This window comes from Myotis myotis, unplaced genomic scaffold (assembly GCF_014108235.1).
Source record: "Myotis myotis isolate mMyoMyo1 unplaced genomic scaffold, mMyoMyo1.p scaffold_m19_p_5, whole genome shotgun sequence".
Lineage (NCBI taxonomy): Eukaryota > Metazoa > Chordata > Mammalia > Chiroptera > Vespertilionidae > Myotis > Myotis myotis.
This window is the reverse complement of record NW_023416357.1, coordinates 102371820-102399230: the sequence shown is the minus strand read 5'-3', so window position 1 is coordinate 102399230 and position 27411 is coordinate 102371820. Positions and strand designations below refer to the sequence as shown.

The 27411-nt window shown below is 57.8% G+C and overlaps 3 protein-coding genes across 5 annotated transcripts; 2 read left to right on the top strand and 1 right to left on the bottom strand.

Moving 5' to 3' along the window:
• Positions 1-523: 523 nt before the first annotated feature.
• On the top strand, positions 524-3187 carry GFER (growth factor, augmenter of liver regeneration). Its single transcript, XM_036309120.1, has 3 exons — positions 524-968; positions 1305-1501; positions 2177-3187. Exons 1-3 carry the CDS (start codon positions 705-707, stop codon positions 2337-2339), a joined length of 624 nt encoding a protein of 207 aa, XP_036165013.1. The 5' UTR covers positions 524-704; the 3' UTR covers positions 2340-3187.
• Positions 3188-7473: 4286 nt separating this feature from the next.
• Positions 7474-10578, top strand: SYNGR3 (synaptogyrin 3). Its single transcript, XM_036310401.1, has 4 exons — positions 7474-7709; positions 9483-9720; positions 10001-10143; positions 10234-10578. The coding sequence occupies exons 1-4, from the start codon at positions 7611-7613 to the stop codon at positions 10441-10443; spliced, it is 690 nt and encodes a 229-aa protein (XP_036166294.1). The 5' UTR covers positions 7474-7610; the 3' UTR covers positions 10444-10578.
• Positions 10579-14955: 4377 nt separating this feature from the next.
• ZNF598 (zinc finger protein 598, E3 ubiquitin ligase) lies at positions 14956-27040 on the bottom strand. Of its 3 annotated transcripts, none has more exons than XM_036308929.1 (12): positions 26614-27040; positions 21251-21363; positions 20368-20497; positions 19771-19982; positions 19445-19662; positions 18840-18948; positions 18044-18231; positions 17822-17906; positions 16935-17713; positions 16258-16405; positions 16006-16156; positions 14956-15906 (listed from the first exon to the last, which is right to left on the bottom strand). In XM_036308929.1, exons 1-12 carry the CDS (start codon positions 26830-26832, stop codon positions 15553-15555), a joined length of 2706 nt encoding a protein of 901 aa, XP_036164822.1. In that variant the 5' UTR covers positions 26833-27040; the 3' UTR covers positions 14956-15552. The 3 variants fall into 3 exon arrangements, with proteins under 3 accessions (XP_036164822.1, XP_036164823.1, XP_036164821.1); XM_036308930.1 differs by having other exon boundaries at positions 16258-16354; positions 18831-18948; positions 26614-27038; XM_036308928.1 differs by having other exon boundaries at positions 18831-18948; positions 26614-27037.
• Positions 27041-27411: the final 371 nt, after the last annotated feature.

Here is a 27411-nt window from a genome sequence, read left to right as displayed (position 1 = left end):
CCCGCAGGATGATCGGGGCGCCGGGTTCGCCCAGAAGCTCAGAGGCGCGCCGCCTCCGTTGCAGGCACAGCCCCCGCCCCCCGGGACCTCCCCCTGGTGCACTCCGCCCCCTGCGCCCAGGCCCCGCCCTACGTTGCCATAGCGCCACGTAGCCCCTTGGGGGCGTCCCCCCAGTGGAAGGCTCAGTGAGTGGCCACAGGCACCCGGGACCGTCAGAGGGAGCGATGGTGGCGTTGAGGGTCGCAAGACGGACTTGGTCTCGGCCGCAGTCCGAGTCCAGGGCGCGGCCGCGGCGCACCTTCCACACACGCTGCTCTTCTGCTGGAGGAAGCGGGGGCCTCGCCATGGACCTCGCCCGCCGGGCTCGGGCTGCGGAACATGGCCCAGGGGCGTGGGCAGCCCCCGGGCCCCGGAATCCGGCGGGTCCTTGACCCGAACCGCAGCCTCAGGCTCTGCCTCCTCCCGGATGCGGGCCCCGGCTCCCCGCCCCGCCCCCGCGCCCGCCTCCGCCTCCGCCTCCGCCTCCCCGCCGGACTCCGGCCCCGGCCCCGGCCCCGGCCCCAGCCCGGCCTCCGCGCCCGAGCCTGCGGCGTGCGCGCCGGCTGCCTGTGGCCGCGCCTGGTGGGCTGCGCGCGCGCGGGTCTGAGGGCGGCTCGGAGGCCCGGCTGGGGCCGAGCTGGCCCGGCAGGCACTGCGCGGGCAACATGGCGGCGCCCAGCGAACGGGGGCGCTTCGGGGTCGGGAACCTCTTCTCCTTCCTGCCCGGCGGCGCGCGCTCCGAAGCCGTGGAGGACCTGGTGACGGATGCGCGCGGCCGGGGCGCGGGACGGAGAGACTCCGCCGCCGCCTCGGCCCCTTCTCCAACCCTGGCACCGACCCCCGAGCCTCAGGTCTCCGAGGACAGTTCCCGGAGACGGCACTGCCGGGCCTGCGTGGACTTCAAGTCGTGGATGCGGACGCAGCAGAAGGTGCAGATGCCGGGGGGGGGGGGGGGGGGGGGGGGCCACCACCTCTACGAGGCTCGCGAGCCCTGCCCACCCCTAGCCCCGACCCGCACACGACTCCCCTCCCCCCCACCGCCCCCGCCGCGTTCGCAGGCTCCCGGGCCGGCCTCCCGACCCCACAGGCCTATGCCTGATGGACGTGCGCCCCCAGGGTTGGCTGTGCCTGAACCTTGCCCCCAAGGTAGGCCCGGATCCGCGCAGGACTAACGTTTGGAGCCTGGGCCTCCGGCCGGGGAGGGGAAAAGGGGAGCGTCATAGGCTTCTGGTCCGGGGAGACTGACCCTTCGCCTCCTTCCGCAGCGGGGCAGCAAATTTAGGGAAGATTGTCCTCAGGATCGTGAGGAACTGGGCCGCCACAGCTGGGCCGTCCTACACACCCTGGCCGCCTACTACCCCGACCTGCCCACCCCAGAACAGCAGCAAGACATGGCCCAACTCATACATTTATTTTCCAAATTTTACCCATGTGAGGAGTGTGCAGAAGACATAAGGAAGAGGTAAGTTATTCTGTACCGCCTGCAAGCAGCTGAGCATCCCGCCTGGGCCGGGGCCCTTGGTGGATGTCATAAAGGAGAGCCTCAGAGAAATAGGTGCAGAAATGGCAGGGAGTTGCCAAGAGCAGGGACAAAACAGTGGGGATTGGATCATCAGCCATCTTTCTAAAAGGGCAAGCAGCCTGGGGCCGTCTGGCACCCATAGGCCTTTCTGGATGTGGGGGGCAAGGCATTCCTTGCCTTTTGAAGCCTGGGCAGTTAAAAACGGTCTCCTGCTGAGCGGAGGCACCAGGGCCCCACGTGCTGAGAAACTGGTCTGGCTGTTAGCTAAGTAAGCCTTTGTGCAGGCCCCGCCCTTTCCACACCGCTTGGGGCCAGGGAAGCTGGGTTAGGCTTCCTGATTGTTATGAGGCTGTAAAGTTGCCTGATCTGAGTTAATGTCTTGCCCTGGGCTCTTGTGAGGGTTTATCAAGCTCCCCACGTGAGGTTTTGAGCCGGCCTAGGAGTCCACCAAGCCTGGACACTGTGGGGTCAGCCCTGTTCTGGGAATTCCTGTCTCAGAGCATGAGATACACCTGGGTGTAGCTTACAGCAGCATCCCATCTCTCTCTGAATTGAGCAGGCTGGGCAGTGGACCACTGCCCGTCCTCATTCTCCATGTGCTTCCCCCCCACACAGGATATATAGGAACCAGCCAGACACGCGCACACGGGCATCTTTCACCCAGTGGCTGTGCCGCCTGCACAACGAGGTGAACCGAAAGCTAGGCAAGCCGGACTTCGACTGCTCTAAAGTGGATGAGCGCTGGCGTGATGGTTGGAAAGATGGCTCCTGCGACTAGAGGGCGGCCAGCTAGAGCCCATGGGGGCTGCCTGGCTAGGGAGGGGCAGGGCAATCGTTAAAGTGCATCGTAGCACTCTTTAAAGTGGCAGAGCCAGAGCCTGTTGTGTTTCAGTTGGGTGTTCCCCAGCCACGTCCCATGGGGCCCTTTCCTTCTCAGGGTGCTTGCTGATGGCACCCTGATGGCCTCCTCCTCAGCTGAGGTCCTGTGGGGCTGCAGGTGAAGGAGTAGGACAGCCTAGGCTGTCCCCTCCCCCCTCTTTTTAATAAGTTTTTATTGATTTTTAGAAGATAGAGAGATAGAAACATGGAAACGTCCATCAGCTGCCTCCTGCACGCCCCCTACTGGGGATTGAGCCTGCAACCAGGATGTGCCCTGGCCAGGAATCAGCTGGTGACATCTTGGTTCATGGTTGATGTTCAACCACTGAGCAACACTGGCCAGGCTAGGCTGTCCCTTTTTTCAGGATGTGGCCTCCTGCCCATCTCACTCCCTGGTGCCCACTTCCCCACACAGGAAGATGATAGGCTTGGCTGGCCTCTTCTGTCCCACAAAATCCTTGAGATCAGGCCATTGTCTCCTCACTGTGGCTAGAGACAGCTGCAGTGCCTGTAGCCTCAAAGGCTGTGTGCTGTTTGCCCCTCAGGAAAGAGGCCTGAGGCTAAGCTTTCCACACTGCTCAGTGCCTACAGGGAGGGAAAGTACAGGCATGGCTCTCCTCTGAGGGTCAGCGACACCAGCTCCTTTTCTGCTCAGCACATGGCCTTCCATAGCAGTACCAGGCTCCTTGGGGTCAGCTTCCTTGGAACTCGAGACGGAAATAAAATGCTGAAGAAGTGACTTGAGAACCTGCCTTCAGTGTGTTTGCTGGGACTTTCAGTGATGGACGGGGCCTGCCCGCACTCCTCTGGTCAGCTGCTTCCTCCTGTCCAGACTCTGGTCCCTTAGAGAGGTCCCAAGACAAGAGTGGGCCAGGATATCCCAGGAACAGCAAGGAGGCAGAATTCCTGGAGCTGAGGGAGGGTTGAAGGTGAAGGGGAGTCAGTGTGAAGTCTTCAAGGCCCCAGCAAGGACATGGTTTTAACTCCCAGCGTCTGTGACAGGAAGGTCTTGGAGGATTTGGAGCTGAGGAATGGTGAGATGTTACTTTGGAAAGTTTCCTCTGAGCTGGGGTGAGGCAGGCACGGGTGGAAGCAGGGAGAGCAGGCACCCATGTGGCAGCTGAGGGGGAAGCTGGCCGCAGGGTGGATGGGAGAGGATGCCGGATATATTCTGAAGGTACAGAAGAGGAAGAGCCAAAGGTGACCGGGGTTCTGGACCAAGAAGCTGGGAGGATGTAGTTGCTCTTTGTATCAGTGAGATGAAGAAGGCTGTGAGGTGAGCAGGCTTGGGGGTGACCTGGACCCAGCTTTTGAATCTTTCTGATCTGCTCAGCCATACCTGCCCCCAAGCCTTGGCTCCCAGCAAGAATGTCCCAGTAATAGTGTGTCCCATCCTGTAGTCATAAAGCTCTGGTCTCCTCTGTCCCCCAGGTTTCAGCCTCTCCCTTGGCAAAGGGCCAGCCTTTGCCACAGCCTCCACCACCTTCACCTGACCTGTTCTCCCAGGGGTGCTGGCTTCCACAACGTGCTGCCCAGGTGACACAAAGAAATAGGTGGGGACTTGTCAGCAGATAAGTTCTCTTCCTCCCTTTGATGGACTGTCCCCAGCACATCCCTGGTCTATCCTGAGTAGCCTGTGAGCCACTGTGGTCGGTTCAAGAACATACTGCCTATATCTGCTCTCTCCTTGCTTCATTTCCCTTATCCCCTAACTCACTTCCCTGAAGTTTCACCCCCTAATAAAACTCTTAAACTTTGCCACAGACTTTTCCAGGGCAACCAGGTGAAGACAAGTGGGGCTCTAGTCCAAGAGAAGGTTCTGGCTGGAGCTGTCAGCACAGTCCAATAGCATAGAGGAGAAGAGCCATAATCATGTCTGGGGCCTCTTAGGATCACAGGTTAGACAAGAGGAGGAAACCTGAAAGGGTGACAAGGAAGGGGCTGTAAAGAGGAACAGGAGGAGAAGGTGACATTCATTAGAAGAATTGTTAGGAGGGTGGGGACCTCAGTGTCTGAATTGCCCCTGGAAAGGGAGCAGTGACATGAAGACAGCTGGAGGGGCATTGGGGTCAAGAGTTGATGTTTTTTAATATAGAAGAAAGTGCAGCATGTTTGGGTGTTGATGCAAATGATTAAGGGGCAAATGGATGATGTAAGAGACCAAGATGGGGAACAGTTGCTGACAGGTGAGAAGTAGTAGGATGCCAGGAGCCGGTCCATCCTTGCTGTTTTAAGGGACCTGGCATGTATGGCATACTGTTCTTAATATGTTTGCTCACCTTCTTGACACTATGTGTTTTAACCAAGGTCACCTCTCTGAGAAAGGTGGTTTCCCCAGGTAGGGATTTTCCCCTGAAGTTAGGGAGGGAATAAAACCCCTTAACTAAGTGCCAGGCGGGTAATTAATCACTTTAACTACAAACAATCATGCTTAAGCTACATAATCTTTACTCCCTGGAATGGAGATAAGAAACGCCCCTAACCTTTGGAATACAGATTGATAGGATTGGAATCAACTGGTATAAATACAGATGTAACAAGACAACAGGACACAGAACCTAGACACAGAACCTAGAGGCAGAAGAACTTCACTGGAGAGAACATGGCAAAAGATCCTGGATGGAAACTGGCCACAGAACCTGGTGACTGAACCTGGCTGGAGAACCTAGTGAGGGAACATGGCTACAGAACCTGGCTAGAGAACCTGGAGAACCTAGCAAGAGAACATGGACACAGAACCTGGCTGGAGATCCTGACCAGAACTTGGCTAGAGATCCTGGCTAGGCTGCTGATCAACTGAACGCTGTTTCCGTGTCATTCCTTCTTCTCCGACTCCATCCACACCTTTGGGGACCCCTGGACCCGCTGGGGCTGGACCCCAACAGTAGGACTGGATGCAGTTTCATGCACTTGACAGAAGACGGGTGGGCTACACCTCTGGCCACACCTGCCCTGGGATAGGTTCCCAGGAGGCTGGGCCAGGCACCACCCTCTGTCCACACAGATGCTATGACAGAGACGTGGATTTGAGTCCCAGTTCTTCACTTTCTATGATCCAGAACTCAATCAGTCTGCCTATTTACCACCTGAGAAGTGGGGGTGATGATAGTTTCTACCCCCACAGGTCATTGTGAAGTCCTTAGCACTGTAAATGCTCAACAAATGCAAACTTGTCTTATCGTTGCCTAGATCAGCGGTCGCCAACCTTTTGGACCTCAGGGACCACCAGTGGTCCTCGGATAGAAACATGGGAGTCATCCGGGCTCCTGCTGGGCTGGGCTGGGCTGGAAGGAACCTGAAGGAAGGGACACTAACTGGGGGCCCGGGGATCTATGGAAAAGACCCAGCGGTAGTACGGGGCTGGGAAGTCCCACTTCAGCCAAACTCCCATCTCTGATGTTTCTCCCTGCTCCTTGGCCCCAAACTAAGTATGTCAGTCACAAGTCAATCCAGGAAACCCAGGCGTGTGGAAGGCTCAGAACCACCTTGGAATGACACCTGGCCACCCACAGGGAAGGAGCAGAGATGCCCCAGCAGCTCCCATTTATTTTTTTAAATAAACAATTGGTGGGGGTTTTTTTTGTTTTTAAATATGTTTTATTGATTTTTTACAGAGAGGAAGGGAGAGGGAAAGGGATAGAGAGTTAGAAACATCGATGAGAGAGAAGCATCAATTCAGCTGCCTCCTGCACATGCCCTCTGGGGATGTGCCCACAACCAATGTGCATGCCCTTGATTGGAATCGAACCCGGGACCTTTCAGTCCGCAGGCCGACGCTCTATCCACTGAGCCAAACCAGTCAGGGCGTGGGTTTTTTTTTTAAATACATTTTATTGATTTTTTACAGAGAGGAAGGGAGAGGGATAGAAACATCGATCAGCTGCCTCCTGCACACCCCCTACTGGGGATGTGCCCACAACCAAGGTACATTCCCTTGACCCGAATTGAACCTGAACCTAGGACCCTGCAGTCCACAGGCTGACGCTCTATCCACTGAGCCAAACCTGTCAGGGCCCCAACTCCCACTTATACTGGCCTGTGGGCTTTGCCCACCTGGACAAGTGCCCCTGGAAGCAGAGACCATCCTCTCTCCATGTCAGGTGGCTAGGACCCTCTGAAGGAGAAGCTAGGGTGAAGTGTGTGTGTGGGGAGGGGGGCGACTCATGGGGGGAAAGGCCCCAGTGACCGATCTTTGGTTTGCAGGGGTCCAAGGCCAGGGAGCCCTGGTCCTATTTCCTGAGGGGGAGACACTAGAGCAGCCGTGGGCAAACTACTGCCCGCGGGCCGAATCCGGCCCGTTTGAAATGAATAAAACTAAAAAAAAAAAAAGACCGTACCCTTTTATGTAATGATGTTTACTTTGAATTTATATTAGTTCACACAAACACTCCATCCATGCTTTTGTTCCGGCCCTCCGGTCCAGTTTAAGAATCCACTGTGGCCCTCGAGTCAAAAAGTTTGCCCACCCCTGGACTAGACACAGTGGCTCTCAACCTTCTGGCCCTTTAAATACAGTTCCCCATGTTGTGACCCAACCATAAAATTATTTTCGTTGCTACTTCATAACTGTAATGTTGCCACTGTTATGAATCGTCACGTAAATATCTGATATGCAGGATGGTCTTAGGCGACCCCTGTGAAAGGGTCGTTGGACCGCCAAAGGGGTTGCGACCCACAGGTTTGAGAACCGCTGCTCTAGGGCCATCTGGCCTCAGTTACACATTCATGAAAGGGCCCTGCTCAGAGGAGAGGCACGGGGTCAGGTGCCCTCTGTCCATCTGCCCGGATACAGCAAAGGCGGAGCCCGGTGCCCGCCTGCACTGCTGACTCCTTGTGAGGGGCGGTGAGGGCCCAGCTCCTTAGCCCTGCCCCCTGATCGTGATCTGGTGAGTCCATCTTGGACCCGGGTCATGCAGCTGAGGGCTGGGGGTGGAAGGGGAGCGGACGGGAGGGACCAGAGGGCTCCAGCCTGGTGCGTGGACCAGTGAGGGGGTGCGGGCTCGCCCCGCCCCGCGCGTCCCCGCCGCGGCCAGTGCGCGCTCCCGGGAGGCAGCGGAGGCAGCGGCAGCTCCAGCAGCGTTCGCAGCAGCCCCGGGCTATCTTGGGCAGGGCCGGCCGCCGGACAGACTGACAGAGGGCGCCAGGGGTGCGCGGCCCGCTGGGGCCAGCCATGGAAGGAGCTTCGTTTGGCGCGGGCCTTGCGGGGGCCGCCGTAGACCCCGTGAGCTTCGCGAAGCGGCCCCAGACCCTGCTGCGGGTCGTGTCCTGGGTGAGTGGCCACTGTCCCGGTACCTGATCCCACCCCGTCCCTCGCCCTCACCCTCTTCCTCGCTGTCCCCTCCCTCGCGGGCCGCAGGTTGGGGTGACATCACCGTGCTGGGCGCGCCCACCTGGAGCGGGGGAGGGGCTGCCGGCGACAGCCTGGGACCTTGAGAGGTCACTTCCCGCTGTCCCCCACCCCCAATTCCTCCTTAGGTCGAACGGTCCCCTTCTTAAGCCCTCGCTCCGTTTTTCCTGTTCTCATGACCTAGAAGCAGGCACAGGGGTGGGGACGGGATTCACGGAGGGGCTCCGGGAGCTGAATCTGGCACAGCCCCCTTCCCCCCTTCTCCTGCACACACACCCTCCAGGCTTCTTAAAGGGAGCCGGCCCTTCCCAGGCCCCCCAGTTGCAACTGTGAGGGGGTGGGGAGGGGTTGATCAGGGATCCTCTGGGTGGGGCAGCCAGATGGGGCTCTACTTTGGGATGGTTGACTGGTGGTGGTGTGGGAGGGGCAGATTTTAGGGGCAGTCTAGCTTATTGGGGCGTCCCTAGGCTTGATGGCCTGCTCCTCCTTAATACTTCTCCAGGTAGGAGAGATGGGAGGTGAGGTGCCGAGTTCTGGGTTTTGTCCAGCCAGTAACGGCTGGTAGCTACACCTACTCGATGGTCTTGAGTAGGGTGGTGCCCAGTGTAGGGCAGGGGGAGTGACTCCCGCCAGACCAGGCTACAGGAACCCTACCTTCAGGTCCCAGCTCTGGTTCCACTTGTGTACCACTCTGGGGGTGAGTCCAAATCCTGCCCCTCCGTTTCCCTCTTGACTCTATCTCCAGGAACTAGGGTGGGAAAGGAGAGAAATGAAGTTGAAACTGGAGATCTTTTTTTAGAAACAGGCTTGCCCAGAGCTAAAAGAGCAGCATCTGGCTTAAAAGGATCCTGGTCTAGAATTTAAAAATAAAATAAAACGAAATGACTGTGTTCCACCTCCTACCTGCCTTCCAGCCCTCGTGGGGACAGAGCGCTGACGTTGAACTGAACCCCAGAGGTCAGTCCTCACGCCTTTTGCGCCCAAACACTTATAGTCAGTTGGGGTCATAATCACTTGAGTGCCCACCAAGTGTAGAATGCTGGATGGACATTCTTTCTCCGTCCCCAACACCCCATTAGCTGGGCCTGTCCATCACGTATGATATGCTAATAGACAGGGCCACACGGCTTCTACATGCCGAGTGCGGGCAGTTCCGTTCTTTGGAGTGTCCCTCTGCTGTGCCCCCTGCACCCTGCACCCTGGCCCCTCTCTCCTGGCTCCACACCTGCCTCCCCCAGCACCACCGGCTGGAGCCTGGACTCACACTCCGGAGGCTCCTGCTTCCACCTCTGGTGTGGCCCCCACGCGGTGCACAAGACCCAGCTGGAATGTCAGCCCCTGCTCTTACCAGCAATGCGACCTCAGACAAATCACTTCACCTGTTGGAGCCCCAATTTCCTCGTCCGTAAAGGGAGTGAGAACAACGAAGGGCACCTTCGTGGTTTTCTGGGAGGATTCTATGAGCGAACACACATGAAGCAGCAGTTTTAGGCACCGTGTCTGGGCATAGGGATGCTCTCTACACGGTCCACGTGGTCCACGATGACTAAATGCCTGAGGGAGGTCTGAAGGGAAGGGTGCTGCAGACCCTCACCCAGGGACGCACCGGGTGCCGCCAGGGAGCGCAGGGACAGGCCCAGGGCGTGGCCGCGCGGGTGGGCCACCCCAGGGCCTGAGCACCCCCCGCGCCCGCAGGTGTTCGCCATCGCCGTCTTCGGGCCCATCGTCAACGAGGGCTACGTGAACTCCGACGACGGCCCGGAGCTGCGCTGCGTCTTCAACGGGAACGCAGGCGCCTGTCGCTTCGGCGTCACGCTCGGCCTCGGCGCCTTCCTCGCCTGCGCCGCCTTCCTGCTGCTCGACCTGCGCTTCCAGCAGATCAGCAGCGTCCGCGACCGGCGCCGCGCGGTGCTGCTGGACCTGGGCTTCTCAGGTGGGCGGGGCCGCGCCGGAGGCGGCTCGCGCGGGCTTCGGGGGCGGGGCCTCCGAGGGCGTGCGGGGCGGGGCGGGGAGGGGCGGGGCGGCGCGGGCTTCGGGAGCAGGGCCTCCGAGGGCGTGCCGGGCGGTGCGGTGCGGGGAGTGCGGGGCGGGGGCGGATGGGAAAGGAGCGGGTTAGCGGGGCTTCCGTGCGCCCTGACGCCCGCCCGCTCCCAGAGTGGTCAGATGGAGTCCCCCGGGGTCGCTCCCCTAACCCTACCGCCGCCCGCCCGCAGGGGTCTGGTCCTTCTTGTGGTTCGTGGGCTTCTGCTTCCTCACCAACCAGTGGCAGCGCACGGCGCCCGGGCCGGCCACCACGCAGGCGGGAGACGCAGCGCGGGCCGCCATCGCCTTCAGCTTCTTCTCCATCCTCAGTTGGGTGAGTGCGTCCTGCGGGCGGTGAGGGCCGGGCCGGCCAGGCCGGGGCCAGGCCGGTGTCCGCTCTAGCTGACTTCGGGCTCCTCTTCAGGTGGCGCTCACCCTGAAGGCCCTGCACCGGTTCCGCCTGGGCACCGACATGTCGATCTTTGCCACCGAACAGCTGGGCACCGGGGCGGGCCAGGACTACCCTGGCTACCCAGTGGGCAGCGGTGTGGAGGGCACCGAGACCTACCAGAGCCCGCCCTTCACCGAGACCCTGGACACCAGCCCCAAAGGGTACCAGGTGCCCGCCTACTAGTGGCTGGCAAGCCCAGACCAGGGCTGGAAGGCTGCCCCACCGATGCCAGGCCCAAGGCCTCCTGGGACCTCCCTCAGGTCCTCCTGGCCCAACTCCAGGGATGGAGGGGTGGCCACTGTGGGCCGTCTGGGGCCAAGAGAGGGTAGCCCCCAGGGTGCCTGGGCTGTACCCCCGAGTTCCTCCAGTACCTTTAATCTCCAGCCTCCAGTGGATCAGCCTGGGCAGGGGGCCCTTCCCCTCATGAGGCAGCCAGCCCGGGGCTCACCTGTCCACTCTGGCATCAGGGATCCAGCTGCCCTCCATTGCCAGGTGCAGAGTCTGTCCCAGACTGGGGGCAGGAATACTGCCCCCACCCCCATGCCATGACCCAGGGAGCATGGCCACTGCTCCCCGTCCCATGTCCCGTGGGTAGTGACAGTCCTTGTTCCTGTCCTGTTGGTTCACCCTGTGGGGCCGTGTGCTCTGTCTGGAGCCTCCTTCCATTTCCTGTCACCTGCTCGCTAGAGTAGCCTGGCCCTCTCCATTTGTGATTGTGGTCAAGTTTTCAAGTTTCAACTGATAGTTTCCCACAGGCAGCCCCTTTCTGTGGTTCCTGCTGCTCAACCCAGCTCCTCCATGCGTTGGCCCAGGCCTCTTCCTGGGTGTGGGTGATTCTGGCCAGGGAAGGCACAAGATGGCTATAGGCCGGGCACCAACCCTCTCCCAGCCCTTCAGTAAGGGCAGCTAGGGACACCTGCGTGCCTGGCAAGACAAGCCTCTTTCGAGGACAGAGGCTCCATGGTGCCCTGGAGACAGCCATTCCATGCAAACCCCTTTACCTTGGCTTCCTGAACCAGTCCTTCAACTCCCTACCCTGCACCCCATTTTAAGGCCCAGTTTAAGGTTGAGGACCCTCTGCATAGCTGACTACTCATGCATTGCTCGAAGCTGGCTTTTCAGATTAAACCAGATGTGGTTGCCACATTTCATTCTTACAGACAGATGCCTCTGGAGTTGCAGTTGAATGACAACCCTGTACATTGTAGCATAGATCAATTATGTGTGGATATTTAAGTGAACATGTTTACAATTTTTTGTATATATGGATCTCTCCCTCCCTCCTCTGAAAGAACAATCCGTGATTGTGTATTTTCAGTGTCCCATGTTCCAACTGCAACTTCTTTACAATAAAAAATAAATGAGTTTACTGTGCCATAGACACTCTTGGACTTAATCCTATCCCTGCCCCTCCTGGTAGCAAAGGCTGGGCTCTGAAGGGCACCAGGGCCCAGAATCTAGGAAGGAGCAGGGAGGTGGAGGCCAGGCTGACCTGCATATTCTGGGGGTTCCAGGTCCATCAGCCGTTCACCACACATCACACTGGTCTAGAACTGGATTTCAGAGCAGGCTCTCTGAAATGCTGGGGGGATCCCCATCTCTCTTATTTCTTTTACTAGAGGCCCAGTGCACAAAATTTGTGCCCTCGGGAGGGGGGCCCCTTAGCCCGGCCTGCACCCTCTCACAGTCCGGGAGCACTCGGGGGATGTCTGACTGATGGTTTAGGCCCGCTTCCACTGTGGGACATCTTTAGCATGGAGGCTGGAGAGTCTTCCACCACTGCTGCTGTGCTTGCCAGCCATGAACCTGGCTTCTGGCAGAGCGGTGCTCCCCCTGTGGGAGCGCACTGACCACCAGGGGGCAGCTCCTGTGTTGAGCATCTGCCCCCTGGTGGTCAGTGAGCATCATAGCAACTGGTCTAACAGTCGGACACTTAGCATATTAGGCTTTTATTATATAGGATGATGATACTAGCAGGAGTACTAAATATTTCTTGTGGGAGTATATCTTTAGAATATCTTTCATCAATGGATGGATGTCAACTTTGAGTCTTTATATTATTTCTATGTTTTGTTTGATGTTTTTACTAGAGGCCTGGCACATGAAATTCGTGCATGGGTACGGTCCCTAGGCCTGGCCTGAGATCAGGGCCATCTTTCCTGGCTGCTGGCAGCTGGCCCCGCCTGCCACTACCACCCACCCCTGACTCCCCATTCACCATCGGGCAATCAGAGCCTGCTGGGCGGGGTTGGGGGGAAGGAACCAATGGTTGGTTGGTAGGCCCTGATTAGGCAATTGGGGTCTGCAGGCCGGAGGCAGCTCCTGTGTTGAGCGTCGGCCCCCTGGTGGTCAGTGTGCATCATAGTGACCAGTCATTTCGCTGTTTGGTCTATTTGCGTATTACCCTTTTATTATATAGGATTGTTTTTAGAGAAAGAGGGAGAGTGATAGAGATAGAAACATGGATGAGAAAAACATCTATTGGCTGCCTCCTGCACACCCCCTACTGAGGACCAAGCCCAAAACCCAGGCATGTGTCCTGACCTGGAATCAAACTGGGGACCTCTTGGTGCATGGGTCAATGCTCGACCATTGGGCCACACTGGCCAGGCCCCAAGTTCTTTTTTTTAAATATATTTTTTTATTGATTTCAGAGAGGGAGAGGGAGAGATAGAACATTAATGATGAGAGAGAATCATTGACCGATTGCCTTCTGCACACCCCCTTACTGGGGATTGAACCCGCAACCCAGGCATGTGCCCTTGACCGGAATCGAACCCAGGACCCTTCAGTCCACAGGCCGACGCACTATCCACTGAGCCAAACGAGCTAGGGCTGAAGTTCTTGAAAGATAGTTTTACTGGGTATAAAAATGTCATTTTCCTTAGAACTTTAAAAGTATTTCTCTAGTATTTTTTTGGATCTTATGCTGCTGAGAGCAGTGATAATAGTACAATTTGCATTCCTTTGTAGGTTATGTGTTATTTTAGTAAATTTTTTTACACTGGGGGGTAGGGGAGGCCAGGGGACTGTCAAGGGCGGGGGGACTAAGATTTTTAATTAGTTAGTAACCTCCTGGTTAAGTGAAGCAGTTAAGATCCATCTGGAGCTGGAATGCTGGCTTTGCCACATTCAAGCTTGGTCTTCTTAGGCGAGTCTCTTAATTTGTCTGTGCCTGGGGTTCTCCTCTGTGAAAGGATAATAGTTCCCATCATATAGGGTGGGGTGATAACATGTGTAAATACATGTTAATACTTGTAAAGAGCCCAAAGCAGTGCTTTTCGCATAGCCAGAATTAAAGTGTCACTTAGTATTCTTATATGTTTTGCTTAAGAATAGGTATTTTTGCCCTAGCTGGTTTGGCTCAGTGGATAGAGCATTGGCCTGCAGACTGAAGGGTTCTGGGTTCAATTCCAGTCAAGGGCACATGCCCAGATTGCAGGCTCCATCCCCAGTAGGGGGCATGCAGGAGGCAGCCAGTCAATGATTATCTCTCATCGTTGATGTTTCTATCTATCTCTCTCTCATCTCTCTTCCTCTCTGAAATTAATAAAAATATATTTTTAAAAAAGAATAGGTATTTTCAATATTGTTTTGTGTTTTTTTTTTAAAGAATAGTTTTTCTTTTTTCTTTTTTTATATTTTATTGATTTTTTACAGAGAGGAAGGGAGAGGGATAGAGAGTTAGAAACATCAATGAGAGAGAAACATCGATCAGCCGCCTCCTGCACATCTCCTACTGGAGATATGCCCGCAACCCAGGTACATGCCCTTGACCGGAATCGAACCTGGGACCTTTAAGTCCGCAGGCCGACGCTCTATCCACTGAGCCAAACCGGTTTCGGCTTCAATATTGTTAACATGATATCCAGTTTCCACATTGCTCTTCTGTGGGGTTGGTTGTACTCAGGTCTGCAACGAGGACACTAGGAGACGCTTGTGTGTGGTGGGAAGTGGTGGCCTCTGATACATGGCCCTCACCTAGAAACACTGCTCCAGTCCCAGCCCTGGGTGGACAAGCAGTACCATCCAAGTCCTCAGCTTCAGGCCGCAGTGGTAATGCAGCCATGGGGCTCTGGCCTGGCTCCTCTGCAGGCCACTGACTTGAGCCTTCATACTGTTGGTGCCCCCTTCTGCTTTTAGAAAGGCATCTCCATTTTTTCTCACTTAAAGACATTTCCTTTGCCTTATTGGAATGTGTTTATAACTTTTCCCTTTCTATATGTGTTTGGGACAGAAAAGGGAGATTTCAGTACGTCTGGTCCCCATCCAAAATATCACAAATTACTTTCTCACAGTATTTCAGTTGTGCCCCTCCCCCATTTCTAAATTGTTCTTGTAGTTCACCTTTAATAGCTCTTTCACCCTGTGTTTTTTTTCCCCACCCATCTTTGCATGTAAACCCAGTGTCTGTATGCCTCTCACGTTCTGGAAGTACAGGTTTACTGGGTGCAAAGTGCAGTTGTCAAGCATGTCATGGCTGTGTCTATTCCTGGAAGGTTTGGGCAGTGCTCGGCCTCCAGAACTGCGGCCTCTTGGTTGGCTTCTGCTTCCTGTAAGGAAAGCGCAGCTGCCCAGCTCTCCTCACAGACCTTCTTCGACTGGCTGACCACCTGAGCTGTCACATGTAGACCCAGAGTTCCCCTCACTACTGAGTCACCTCAGAAGGCAGAGAAGCTCAGAATGCCAGCTATGTGCATTATTGCAAAATAAATTTATTTAAAGATAAACTGTTTTATAAAAGGTCAGAAGCAATTTGAGATCCCAGATTTAGCTTCTCGTAGAAAGATTTAACTTCAAGTAGCACAATTTTGTGTCTGCTTTTAATCCTGAACACTCTTGAATCATGAAACAGCCAACTGTTTACACAACACACTCAATGTTTTACTCCTGCACCAGTGGACCCACAGCTTCAGGATTGGGGGCCAAAGTGCTGCAGCCCTCAGGCTCAGGAGGTCCCAGATTGGGCCACTGTGGCCACTGCCTCTGACAACATGGACAAGTCCCGGCATCCTGGCCCTTTCTCTCCCTGGCACCTTCCAAAATCATGAGATATAAACCAAGACTGGCCCACCACTGAGGCAGGGGTATCTGCCCAGTTCCCAGCAGGAAACCTGCCTAACTGTGCGGATATGAAGTGGGCTGTCCTTGTGACCCCTGGTGGGCCGGCCAACCAAAGGGCCTGAGCAGGTGGCCTCAACAGGGCCTTACCTGGCTGCCTGTCAGCCCAGGAGGAAGAGCAGGGACAAAGGAGGCTCATGGTTGTGGCCACTCCTGCCCACATAGCGGGAGCTATGTGAGGGTCCTGGCAACAGCTTGCAGGGAGGGGAAGTCGTCATCCCGGGCAGTGTGCAGAGCCTGGTGGCTGCGGAAGTCACCATTTGCAAGTACCTGCTGGCAGGTGGGGCACACACAGCAGTCCAGGTCTGCCTGCTGGGTGCTGGCTTGCCATGCATTCTTCTTATTCTTCTTGGCCTTGGTGCCAGGCAGTCTCTCCTGGCCTCGAAAGTCCGTGTGTGCAGACAACAGCTCCTGCTGCTTGGCTGTGTCGGGCAGGAGCACCAGCAGCTCATTGAAGATCTTCTGAAAGTTCTCCCCAAGCAGGTCCCGACAGCTCTTATAATACTGGGCTGCGGAGATCACGCCCTGCCACCGAGAGCCAGACCCAGTCACCCCTGGCCCAGGCCCAGGCCCCAGGTGGCAGGCTGTACTCCCACCCCCGCCGCCTCCCTCCCCCAGTCTGACCTGTCTAAATTCTCCTGAGTGACTTTTGAATTCGCTGAAGCGGGCTTCATCACTCTGCAGAAAGTCCTTGATGGACTGGATGAGCTGCAGGTTCCTCTCCCGGAAGTTCTCGGGGACAAGGTAAGCTCGGGGTGCTGGTGTCAGCCTGGGTCTGGAGGTCAGGAGATAGAGGCTTCAGTCTTTGGGGTGGCTGAAAGTGAGGGCACTCTCCCTTGGCTCCTAAGGGCAGGTCAGGCAGCCTGCCACACTTACGCTTTTGTGGTGGTGGTAGTGCTGGGGACACAGGCTGGGTTGGGGCTGGGCAGGCCGGAGAAGCCAGGGGGTGGCTTGCTGACTTGAGGCGCTAGACCTGGCGGAGGTGGGGGTGGAGTGCCCTTCAGGAGCACCACAGTGCTGAAGCCTGCAGGGTAGCACGCCAAGACCCAGGGAATGACCCTCGGTGGCCAGGAACTGCCAGGCCTTGTTCCTCGCATCCCACAGGCTGCCCAGCTCACCCAGGTCAGGCTCCCATCCACAGACCACACCTCCCCTGAAGAGCAGGCTCAGAGCCTGATGCTGCCCAGAGCCAGCACACATGGTGCGCTGCCTGGTAGCAAATGCTGGCCTAAGTTAACTCATTTGCCCCCGTCTTCAGAGGGTGCCAGGATTGCTCAATTTTACATGGAGAAAAGGGACACAGAGGTTAAATGGCGGACCAATGTCACGCTCATCACAGATGAAGCACCTGCATCCCGAGAGACACTGTGCTTCCGAGACAGCTGGAAACCACTGCACAGGCTGACCTCTCCCCGCCTGTGTCTACCTGTACAATGTAACCTCGGGCTTGGGGAGGGGGGGGCAGGGGCAGTCAGCAGGGGGCTCCAGTCTGACTCTACTACCCCAACCCCTTCCCAGACATTCAGAAGCAGGCCTGAGCCAGGTGCACCTACCTGGGGGAGGGGGCATCCTAGGCAGGCAGGGACCGCCAAGCGCTGGAAAGTCCTCCTGGGGCGTGGGGCAGGGGAGGGGCCCCAGGGGCCGTGGGAGCCCCGGGGGTTCCTTGGGGACACTCCAAGCGGGGGCTGGCCCCTCTGTGTGTCCATTGACGATGACAGCGACTGGCCCCTCAGCTCTGCCCTTAGGGGCAGGGGGGGCTTGCTCAGCCCCAGGGGGCCCATCTTTTTCAGGGGGCAGTGACAGGGGTGATGTGGCACCCAGCTTCTCGGAGCCCACCTTCTTCTTCTTGCCGACTTTGGTGAAGGTCTGGGTGGAGGCCAGCGCTAGCAGGGAGGAGACGGCAACCGTGGTGGGCACACTCCGCAGCTCCTGGGTGGTGAGGCCAGTGCGGCTATCCTCCTCTTCCTCCTCCTCTGGGGGGGGCGGCCCACCCTTTTTGTTGCCCTTACCCCCTTTCCCAGCCTTCCTGGGGGGTTGACTGCCCCCACCAGCAGCCTGGACCCCTGGGGTGGGTTGCACCACCTTCTTGCTGCCACTGCTATTCCAGGCAGAGATGAGGCTGGTGGGGGCTGTGCTGGGTTTGGAGGTGGAGGACACCAGGGCAGGGAAGTCGTCCTCCTGGAAGGTGCTCCTGCCCCTGGTAGGAACAGGGTACACCAGTGCCAGCCCCACAGGGCCCGGGGCTGTTGCCGTGGAGCAGGAGGAAGAAGTAGAGGTGCAGAGACTGGGGAAATCTTCATCCTTGAGCTTCGAAGTGGAAGGCGGAAGGGTGCTGAACCCAGGGAGGAGAGAGGGGTCAGCGGCCTGCCAGGCCCTGGACTGCCTCGTACACACCCTCCATGAGATCCACACTTTTGCCCCAGTTCACGTGCATGTGTACCTCAGATGTGTAGCCCCTGCTGCTGAGGTGTTGGCTGGGAAGGCCTCTTGGCTTATGGGACCATTTGTTGAGGCTTCCTTGGGGCCTACAAGACACAAAAGGACTCTATGTCAGGGCTGACCAATATTGAGGGGGCAGGAGCAGGCCCTCTGGGGTGACCAAGGAGCTTCCCAGGTGGCTCCCAGGCACAGGCAGAGCTGCCTGCAGGCAGGGCCAGCTCACCTGGGCCTTCACCCTGAGTCCGTAGCAGGCGCCGGGGGCCTCGGGGCTCCTCAGCTCCCCACATCCCTGCCTCCTCCTTCTTGAGCCTGCTGCCCTCGTCGCGGTCCTCACTCTTGTGTGTCTCCTGCTGCTGCTGCGTGGCCACCGAGGCCCGAATGGCAGCTGCCACGTCTCGGTCCTCTTCTTCCCTGAGATGGGGAGGCCTTCAGACGGGGCAAGGCCCTGGACTACAGCGATGTCAGGGCAAGGGGCTGAGGGGGGGCCTTGTCCTTAGGAAGCCTGGTCACCAGGAGGTGTGCCAGGATGTAGGCCTAAGGCCAGCAGAGTGGGTGCAGGTCCACCCTCCCTTGCCACAAGAGGGAGCTGTGGAACAGCAGTTTTTCCCTCAGCCTTAGGCTGTGGCTACAGGCAGCACCTGGGCTCAGTGCTCTGGGATAGCATTTGGGGTCCCCAGATGGATCCTGCAGGGCATCCAGGGCAGCCCCCCAGCCTGAGCATGTGCCTGCGGCACTGGTGTTTCACAGCACAGCTGCAGTGAACCTCCAAGTGACACAGGCACCTCACACCCACCCAACCTGCAGTCCTAGTGTCTGGCTGGAACTAGAGGGAAGAAGAGAAAACATCTGCTCGCTGAAGACAATGAGCAGATCCTATTACCATGTCCAGGACACCAGATGCCAGAAGGCCAGAGTCCTCTGACTCTCGTGCCTGTTCCAGCCCAGCTGTGGGCCACTGCCATCGCAGCAGTAGTGCCAGAAGAATGTCAGCAGCATGCAAATCCTCCCACCTCTTGTACCTCCAGCTTCCTCGGCGGCTCTGCTGGGCTCCACGGCCACTGGCTCGGCCTGCTCGGCCCTGGCGGTTGTACCTGTCCACCTCCTCATAGTCCTCGCCACTGACGGTCCCTATGGCCAGCACATAGCTTGTCACGGGCCCAGGCCAGGCTGATGCTAGTGCTCTGGCTTGTATAGCAGAGGCTTTCCTGCCCCCACAGCATGTGAGCTCAAGGGACAAGCTCAGACACCTCAAGGGTTCCACACCAGCCTCAGGCTTCTATGGCCTGGGTACCACGTCAGAGCAAGAAGTGGGCTTGTAGAAGGGTCCGGGCCTGCCAGCTGCACAGCCTCGGGACAGGACCCACACACAGCAGGTGCTCAACAATCTTCCAACCCGGGGAGCGTCCCAGGGACCCCAGAATAGCAGACCCAAGATACTGGGGGAAATCTCCAGGAAAAAGCTCCCTGTAGTCATAGCGTGCTCAGAGAAGCAGGCTCAACCGGTATCCCTTGTCCCCACTGACACATGAAAGGCTGAAGCAGGACTGGGTCTGAAGCCTCCAGAGCAGGAAAATGCGAACCCTGCCTTGGGAGCCCTGCTTGGCAGAGGGGAGGCCCTGCTCACCTTCGTTCCGGCGGGAGTGTCGTGGCGTGTAGCTGAACTGCAGGTCGATCTGGCGGTTCTGGCGGGCCTCAGCGCGGCTCCGGCTGTGGCAGGCTGTCTTGTGGGCCTTGAGGTCGATCTCAGTGCGGAACGCATGGGTGAACTGCTCGGTACTGCAGCGGCCCTCCTCACACAGGAAGTGCTTCTCCCGGAAGTGCTCACGCAGATAAGCATAGTCGCTGACAGAGTGTCAGCAGGAGCCCTGTCAGCCCCACCACCCAACCAGTGGCCTCTGCCCAGCTTGCTCCAGGTGTCCTAGGGACCACCCCATGCTGTCCCGCTCCCACCTGTAGTAGTCTTGGGCTCCGTCCGAGTCACAGAAGTGGCAGAAGTAGTGGTCTCGACGCAGGTGCTTTAGCAGCTCATCGTTGTCTAGGTAGCGCTCATCGCAGAACTTACAGAGCGGGTGCCCACGGTGTGATGTGTCATCGGGGTCTCCCTGCATGCGGTGCCGCGCCAGGTCCTTGCGCGAGTACCACTTGCGCTCATATGTAAAGATCTGCAAGGAATGGGGCTAGGTACAGGGTGCAGGCTCCCAGGCCCCCCAGCTCTTCCCACAGCCCAACTATGGAGAGGTGCCGGCTCTGCCCCAGTTACCAGGAGCCTGGTGGGCCTACATAGTCATTGGGAGCCCTTCCCTGCCTGGGCTGTGTGCAGCCTGAGCTCACACAGGAAGTGCTCTGTGAGGCAAGAGAACTGGAAGGATGCTGGGGACTCCAGAGTCCCGCCTGTCCAGAGTCAGAGATAGCAACCAGCCTCTCACAGCTGTTTGGCTAAGCCCTGCCATACCACCCCCTACAGAGCCTGGCCACCATCTACCTCTGCCTGGGGCCCTCCCTGTGTCCCTGAGAGCCCCAGATGGGGACTGTGAGGGTGGGGCGCACCTTGAGGTGTTTGAGGCACAGCTTGCAGCAGAAGAGTTCATGCTGCTTCCTCATGTGCTGCTCCAGGTCCCCGAAGAGGCCGAAAGGTGGCAGCTCAGGGCACCTTGGGCACTCATGCTGCAGCAGCTGCCTAGGAGACACCAAGAGCCCCCGCCCCCCACAAACTCTCAGTGCTGCCACCTGGAGCAAGCACTGCCACCTCCTCACGGCCCCTCGCTCCATGCCTCTGCAGATGCCCTGGAGCAGGAGCCAGAACAGGCACTCCCACCCGTGCCCTCCATGGCTCTGACCTTTGAGCCAGATGGTGCTGGGCATGGGGTCAGAAACTGCTCCCTGCCAGGGCCCATGTCAAGCAAGGCCTCAAGATGGGATTAGATCTATGATCCAGGAGAATAACCCCTGTGTCAGGGGAACAAGATAAGCCCATACAGGGGGCTGGGGTCAGAAGCCCAGGTTCTAGCCAAGCCAGGGGCTGCCCCTCACCTGGAAGACTAGGACTACCCCATGACAACCATATCCCTTTGTGGGGTTTTCCCGCCATGGGCCAAGAGCCTGACTTGCAGGAGCTCTTGTGCACCTTGAAAGGCTCCAGAAAGCCGGCGCTGGGTGCTATGCCAGGAGCACTTTCCCTGATTTCAGCTCCTGCCCCCATCTGTACCCATCTAAGGAGGGGTGTTGTGTCTCCAGTTACAAGAGAGGAAACGGAGGACAGGAACCCAGCCACCTGGCCCTTGACATCCATGCTGCACCAAGTGTCCCCACCCTACTGAGGGTTTTGGGGAGCACAGGAGGTGACGGAGATGTGCCCATGCCTGCCATAAAGTGCCCCTCAGATGCAGGCTGGCCAGACCCCAGGAGCCCAAATTGATGTTTCCTTTCTCACCTGTACAAGGCATACACTTTCCCATCAGCAAAGTAGATGTCATACTTCTTCTCATGCTGTAGCTGGTCGATGCGGATAGTGGCAAAGGCAGGAAGCTTCTTGCCGAAGACCACCTGGAACCGAAAGTGAGAGGGCCTCGTGAGCAAGGCAGTGGACAGCCACTGGACGATGCAATCAGGCTGAGAAGAAAGAAAGAGCACTCAAGACTTCCCTGGGAAGCCAGAGGCAGGCCCCTCTCCTCACCTGCAGTTCATGAACTTGGGGTTGCTGGGACAGAAACGAAATGCCCAGCCTCGCCACCAGGAGGCGACTGGCTCCCCACTCATTCATGACCAAGCCTACACCTGGACAGACAGAGGGTGGACCCCCAGATAGGGACCAACCGTCCAGGCAAACCAGGATTTAATCACACAGCGGTTGAGCACAGGATAGTTTTCATGGGAAGAGACAGAGTCCAAAAGCAGGTAAGGAAATAAATGCTGCCAGGCCAGATGGGTCAGGTGACTGTGTGTCAGGGACTGGCCACCCTGTGTCCACGCATGATGTTTCCATGATGCCACAGGAGAGAAGGGCTCCTCCGTGGGACTCAGTCATGGCCCAGGCTATTCTTGCCCAGTTTCCTACTTGTTAACCAGGCTGTCTGTAGGAGCCAAAGGGACAAGCTGGTAGGCACAGGGCTGGATGCGGAAACCTACCAGCTCAGCAGCTCCTCGGGGGTCTCCCAATGCTCACTCTTGGATAAAACCTGCTGGGCCTGCTCTGCCCTTCCAGACCCCTGCACTGGACCAGACCCCTGTCCTAGTGTCAGGCCTCCCTTATCCTCCAGCCCCCCTTTCTCTGGCCCCTACTTCCCTCCCTTGGGTCAGGACACCAGCCTGTCTCCTCTCCATGCCCCTTCCTGCTCCACCACTGTCCTCCCAGCCTGGAGCTGATTGCTGGCCTCAGTTCTGAGTCCTCACCAACACACTGGGGATGGAGGGATCGTCACACTAAGAAAGGTCATGGCAAAGTCATCCCTTTATGTTTAGGCTCAGCCAGGGAGGATGTCTGGGGCCAGAATGGCCATGAACCTGGGAAAGTACAGGACTGGCTAGGGAGAGCAGGTGCTCACTCTGTCCCCCAGCAGCAGGGTAGTTAAAACTGGTTCCTTGGGTAAGGATCCCGGGAGCTCAGCCTCCACCTCTGAGGACACGCTGGAGAGTAGGGGTGGGAGGAGGAGGCTGACACCCAAGTCTTCCCCCTACTCTGCCCCCACAAGAGCTCACAGGAGGTGTTATGGCCCGGCCACACCCATTCTGGGGAGTGTGGGGTTGAGCAGGGCCCCACAGGCTTTCTTCCCCTGGCCCTCATGTGTGGCAAGGCCAAGCACTGCCCTCTGCCACATACTGAGCTAGAGTGGAGCCTCGTCTCAGCAGAGCTCCCATGTACTCGGGCGGGGGGGGGGGGGGGAGGTGTTGCGGCTCTACCACCAAAGGGTTACCCTCCACATCTCTCCCCAGCTTATCCTCAGGCCTGGACCTTGAGCTGGAGTTTTCTCAGGGATCTGCCCTCCTATGGCAAGCCCATGCCCGGCCCTGCCTTCTGAGTCCTCCTGAGGGTACCTTTCCAGCCCAGACCCAGTGTCTGAAGGCCCAGGGCTGAGAGCCGGGCAGGATGCTGCTGGAGGAGCTATCCGCCAAATGAGGTGCCGTAGCCGGGCTGAGGCAACACAGGCTGCAGATTTAGGAGCCCCAGCATCTGCTTGCAAGGTGGCCAGGCAAGCAGCCTGCAAGAGAATCCTTGAGGCTGCCAAGAAATACTCAAGCACAACAGACTTAGCAGAGGAAAGACTCCTTCTCCAGGAAAAACAAGTGCTGGATGCCCCATGACACCACCTCCCTGCTCCAGCATCCTCTCTTCAGCGGCCATCTACTGTGGGTGGTGTCTCCTTGGGCTGCAGGCACCCTTGCCATGGACAGAGGCGAGGTGCAGGTTTCAAGACCAATCACCAGGCTGCTTGGGTAGGTGCCTGTCCCTCCTGAGTACTCTGGTGGGACAGGCCAGGCTGGGCACATTTGAGCCAGGCCAGAAGGGAGACACTAGGTTGGCTCAGGAAGGGAATGGAACCATAGGAAAAGGCTTGGGAAAGGAAAGTGACTGTGGGCGTGGCTGGGGTTTTATGAGAATGAAGGTGGCAGGTTTGGAGTGGGGAAATGCTAATTACCCCTCCCAGAAAAACTGTGAGACTGGACTCTTCCCCACCCCCAAGGCCTGCACCCAGCAGACGAGAGTATGGCAGTGCAGCCTGGTATGGCTAATACCCCTGGTCCCCAGCAGAGGCTGAGCAAGTGGTAAGATTGAATGGTGGACAAGGACAAGGGCATGGTGGCCTGGCCAGGGATGGGCAGGAATTCACCAGGGGTCCAACAAATGTGGCCCAAGACCTACCCACTCTGGTGATCACCTGATGGAAGTGGGTCATGGGTCCAAGGACAAAGGCCAGACCAGGTCTGGACACTTGAGGATGGGCCATCTTGGGAAGCCCCTGGGTATGCAAAGCAGTAATTACCCAAGGAGGAAAGTGCACCCCTGGGTGGCCCAGGATGGCCAGGCTAGTCCCTGAGAGGAAGGGGGAGATGGGGGTGACAGAGCTCACACTGGAGCACTCCACAGGGATGAGACTGGGGGGGGGGGTCTTGCTGCTCCCACTCCCAGTATGCAGTGAGCACTTAGTAAGAGTGAGTCACGAGAGGAAAGGTGCTGCCAGTAGTGACCACTAGCAACAGTGAGCCAGATGGTGAGGGGTGGGCAGTGACAATGGCCTTGAGCAAGGGAGAAAATACAGGAGAAAATCCCTGGGGATTGTCCCACCTAGAGAGTACAGGCACCAGAGGAGCCCAGATGATGACAATCTTAGAGGAGGTCCAGGACCAAGGTGGTGAGGAGGAGGCACCAAAAACAGGAAAGTATGACACCTGAGTCAGCACAACCTGCCTTTAGCCACCCCCTGCCTGCCTGTGAAATGGGGGTGGGGCTGTATTAGGTGGCCTACAGGGCCCCTCCTAGCTCAGACACATCCCACTTTGCAGAGCAGTCCCATCAAGTCTCTCTGACATCACTGGGGATCAGGGCAAGGTGGAGAGCAATGCAAGAATCATCTTTGGAAGAAGTTACCTTGAGAAAGATGCCATCAAGGGGACTTGACATCAGTTTCAGCCTGTATGCACTCAGCCTCCACCCTGAGCACCTGCCAGCAACCTAGATTGATCTGGCTCCTAGACTGACCCGCAGCTGCAGGGCTATGATGAGACCAGCAGTGCCCAGGACCATGGTCTCCCATAGGCCGGCACAGGGAAACACTGTCAAGGTGCAGGAATTCACCAGCAAATAGAGCTGGCCTGTTTCACATGGCATCTTGGCACACTTTCCTCCCAGCTGTTTTTCAAAGAGTTAGTCCCATAAGGGAGGGCAGAGCTGAGGCAGGTTCCCGGGCTGGGAGTTGCTGTGGGATTCCCAAGTTGGTATGGGACACAGGAATTCAGAGGACATTGTAGAGCTCAACAAGGGAACAGGAAGGGTTAGGGCAAAGTTGCAAGTTCAAGAGTGGGAGTGCCTTGGCCGGTGTGGCTCAGTTGGTTGAGCATCATCTGGTGCACTGAGGGGTCACCGGTTCAATCCCTGGTCAGGGTGCGTACAGGAGTCAACCGATCCATGTTTCTCTTTCTCCCCCTCTCCTTTACTTTTTCTCTAAAAATCAACTTTTGAAATATTATACGAAAACAGTGGGAGTGAAGCAGGATGGAGAGGAGCATCATCTCCCCAAACTTCCCGGGACACCCTTCTGCTGCTGAACAGTTTGGGGCAGGCCTGCGAAGGCTAGGGTCACCCAGGGCCATCTGATGCCAAACCACACCCCAGCTGGACCCTGCTGACTGCTCATGTCAACACCCCCTTGCCACAAAGCACTTGGGGAGGGTATGGATCCCACAGGAGTGAGAGACCAGATGTTGGCTACAGCAGACAAACTTAAGTATCAGCTCACTTCTGATGAGACCAGCAGTGCCCAGGACCATGGTCTCCTCAGCACCATCTTTCCTGGATGGAAGCTACAGATGTACTGGGAGACCTAGCCATTGAAGAGTTTCATCATGCTGGGCAAGACTGGCTGGCAAGGCAGGCTCTGGCAAAGCTGGGAGTTGCCCTCTGAGTAAGCCCATAGTTTCCCCGACTGTGCCCGTACCCCACATCTCTCCCAGGCCCAGGTCCATCTCAGTCCACCCCGTTACAGACTGACAGCATCCCCAAGTGTCTTTTTCTGATAGGGGACAAAGTAGGTGCCCACAGAGGACTCACGAATTACAGAACCCACGTGGCTCCTTTAACATAAATGACTACTTTAAAAAAGAAAAAAGAAGGAACCTATCCCCCAACAGTGTCGTTCCTGCCTCACCTCCAGGAAGAGAAAGTCAGATTCCCTGGCAGATGTCACCAGCCCAAGCTTTCCATGAACAAACCTGGGAAATTTCACAACGCTGGAAGCAAACACATCTCAAAGTGCAGCAAACCATGGGCGCCACAGCGAGGTGCTCCCGGCCAGCAGCTGGCATTGCGGGGAGGGAGGGGGAAGCTCCCGGACGCCCTCTGACCCTTCCAGGGCTTCCCGGTCAGGACAGACTAGAAACTCCCCCCGCTCCCCGGAGAGCTGAATGAGCCCCCCGACCCACTGGCAAGAAGGAAAACTTCATGCCCCTTTTATCTCCACCCACCAAGCACCCTGAGGAGACTTCAATGGTTCTGTCTTCCCCTCTGGTGGGCAGGTCTGAGTGCCAACTCCACCCAATGGATGGAAAATGCCAGTCTCGGTACCGTGGGGTGGGGTGGGCTGGGCTGGGCCAGGAACACAGCCAGGCTGGAAAAGCCACGTTTGACCCTGTGTTTCCAAAACAGATTGCCTCTGGAGGTGCCCACCTGCCCGTCTCCTCCACCAGAATGGAGACTCCTGAGGAATAAACTCCAACAGACGAGCAGGTGGAGTTCGTACTCTGACCACACTCATGTCTATGGCCCGACAAGAATTCCCGGGGTGCGGCGGGCAAGTCCCCAGGCTCTGCCCCCAAAGGGACCACTCCCTCTTCAACCCAACTCTGCCACCTTCGGCGTCCGGCCCCGGGCGCCCCACAGCAGGCCGCACGGCCAGGACACTGCCCCGGGTGGCCCGCCAGGCCTCTCTTTTGGAAACAGGCGCCATCAAGCCGGCGGGCGGACAGCAGGAAGGAAAGTCTCCTTCCGGATGCCGTCTGCCCGCCGCCCGGTGCCGCCCCGCCGGCCGCGCCCCCGTGACCGCCCCGGCGCCCCGAACGCGCGGTCCGGCGGCCGCGACGCACCTGGCGCAGCTCCTCGCGGCACACGGCACAGTATCGCTGTTCGCACAGCACCCGCATCTTGGTGGAGCAGCGGTAGCACACCGGGTGGTCGCAGCGGCCCAGCGCCGTGGCCTCCAGATCCCCGCAGCACAGCACGCAGCTCCCGCCGCCCCGTTCGGGCGCCACCGTCGCCGTCTCCAGGGCCGCGCGCCGACTGTCGGCGTCTGCCCCCGCCGCCATGGTAAGGGCTCCGGCCCCCTCCCGGCCGGCGCGGCGCCGCCAGTCTCCTGGCGGGCCCGCCCCTTCCGGGGCGACGTCAGCGCCCCGCCCAACAACGGCCCAGCCCGGCGGAAATGCAGGAGCGATTTCCGCCCCAGAGAAGCGCCGGTTGGAGTAGCACGTCTGACGTCGACTGCTCTGGCGCCAGCGAACATCTCGGAGGTCGCCGCTCATCTCTCCCCAGACCCTTTTCTTCGGCCGCCCTCCCCAGGGGCTCACCCAGGGGCTCCATTCAATAAGGTTGCCAGTGTCAAAATTTGTGATAGAGACCTCAACTAGACAGAATTGAGAGGCCTGAAGGGGGCGCTCTCACACCCTACAGCGGGGGAGGCCTACCGGAAGAACTCTAGCGTTACAACAGAACTCTATGGTCGTGTCAGCCCCGCCCCTTAATTTCCCGTGCCCTCTATAAAGCACTTTCTCCATCCTTTTTCGGTTGAAAATGCACGTGGCTCACCAAGTCTGTAAGTTTTGAGCTGCAGCCCTTCCTTTTTCCTGAATAAATCCTTTTTGATGATGAACTGCCTAGTCGACTTTTTT

Coding starts and splice junctions, on each gene's coding strand:
- GFER (XM_036309120.1), top strand. CDS start 705: ATGGCGGCGCCCAGCGAACGGGGGCGCTTCGGGGTCGGGAACCTCTTC. Junction 969..1,304: donor GGATGCGGACGCAGCAGAAG/GTGCAGATGCCG, acceptor CTCCTTCCGCAG/CGGGGCAGCAAATTTAGGGA. Junction 1,502..2,176: donor GCAGAAGACATAAGGAAGAG/GTAAGTTATTCT, acceptor CCCCCCACACAG/GATATATAGGAACCAGCCAG.
- SYNGR3 (XM_036310401.1), top strand. CDS start 7,611: ATGGAAGGAGCTTCGTTTGGCGCGGGCCTTGCGGGGGCCGCCGTAGAC. Junction 7,710..9,482: donor TGCTGCGGGTCGTGTCCTGG/GTGAGTGGCCAC, acceptor CCGCGCCCGCAG/GTGTTCGCCATCGCCGTCTT. Junction 9,721..10,000: donor GCTGGACCTGGGCTTCTCAG/GTGGGCGGGGCC, acceptor GCCCGCCCGCAG/GGGTCTGGTCCTTCTTGTGG.
- ZNF598 (XM_036308928.1), bottom strand. CDS start 26,832: ATGGCGGCGGGGGCAGACGCCGACAGTCGGCGCGCGGCCCTGGAGACG. Junction 17,907..18,043: donor GACTCAGGGTGAAGGCCCAG/GTGAGCTGGCCC, acceptor TGTGTCTTGTAG/GCCCCAAGGAAGCCTCAACA. Junction 16,157..16,257: donor ACTACCACCACCACAAAAGC/GTAAGTGTGGCA, acceptor CCTGACCTCCAG/ACCCAGGCTGACACCAGCAC.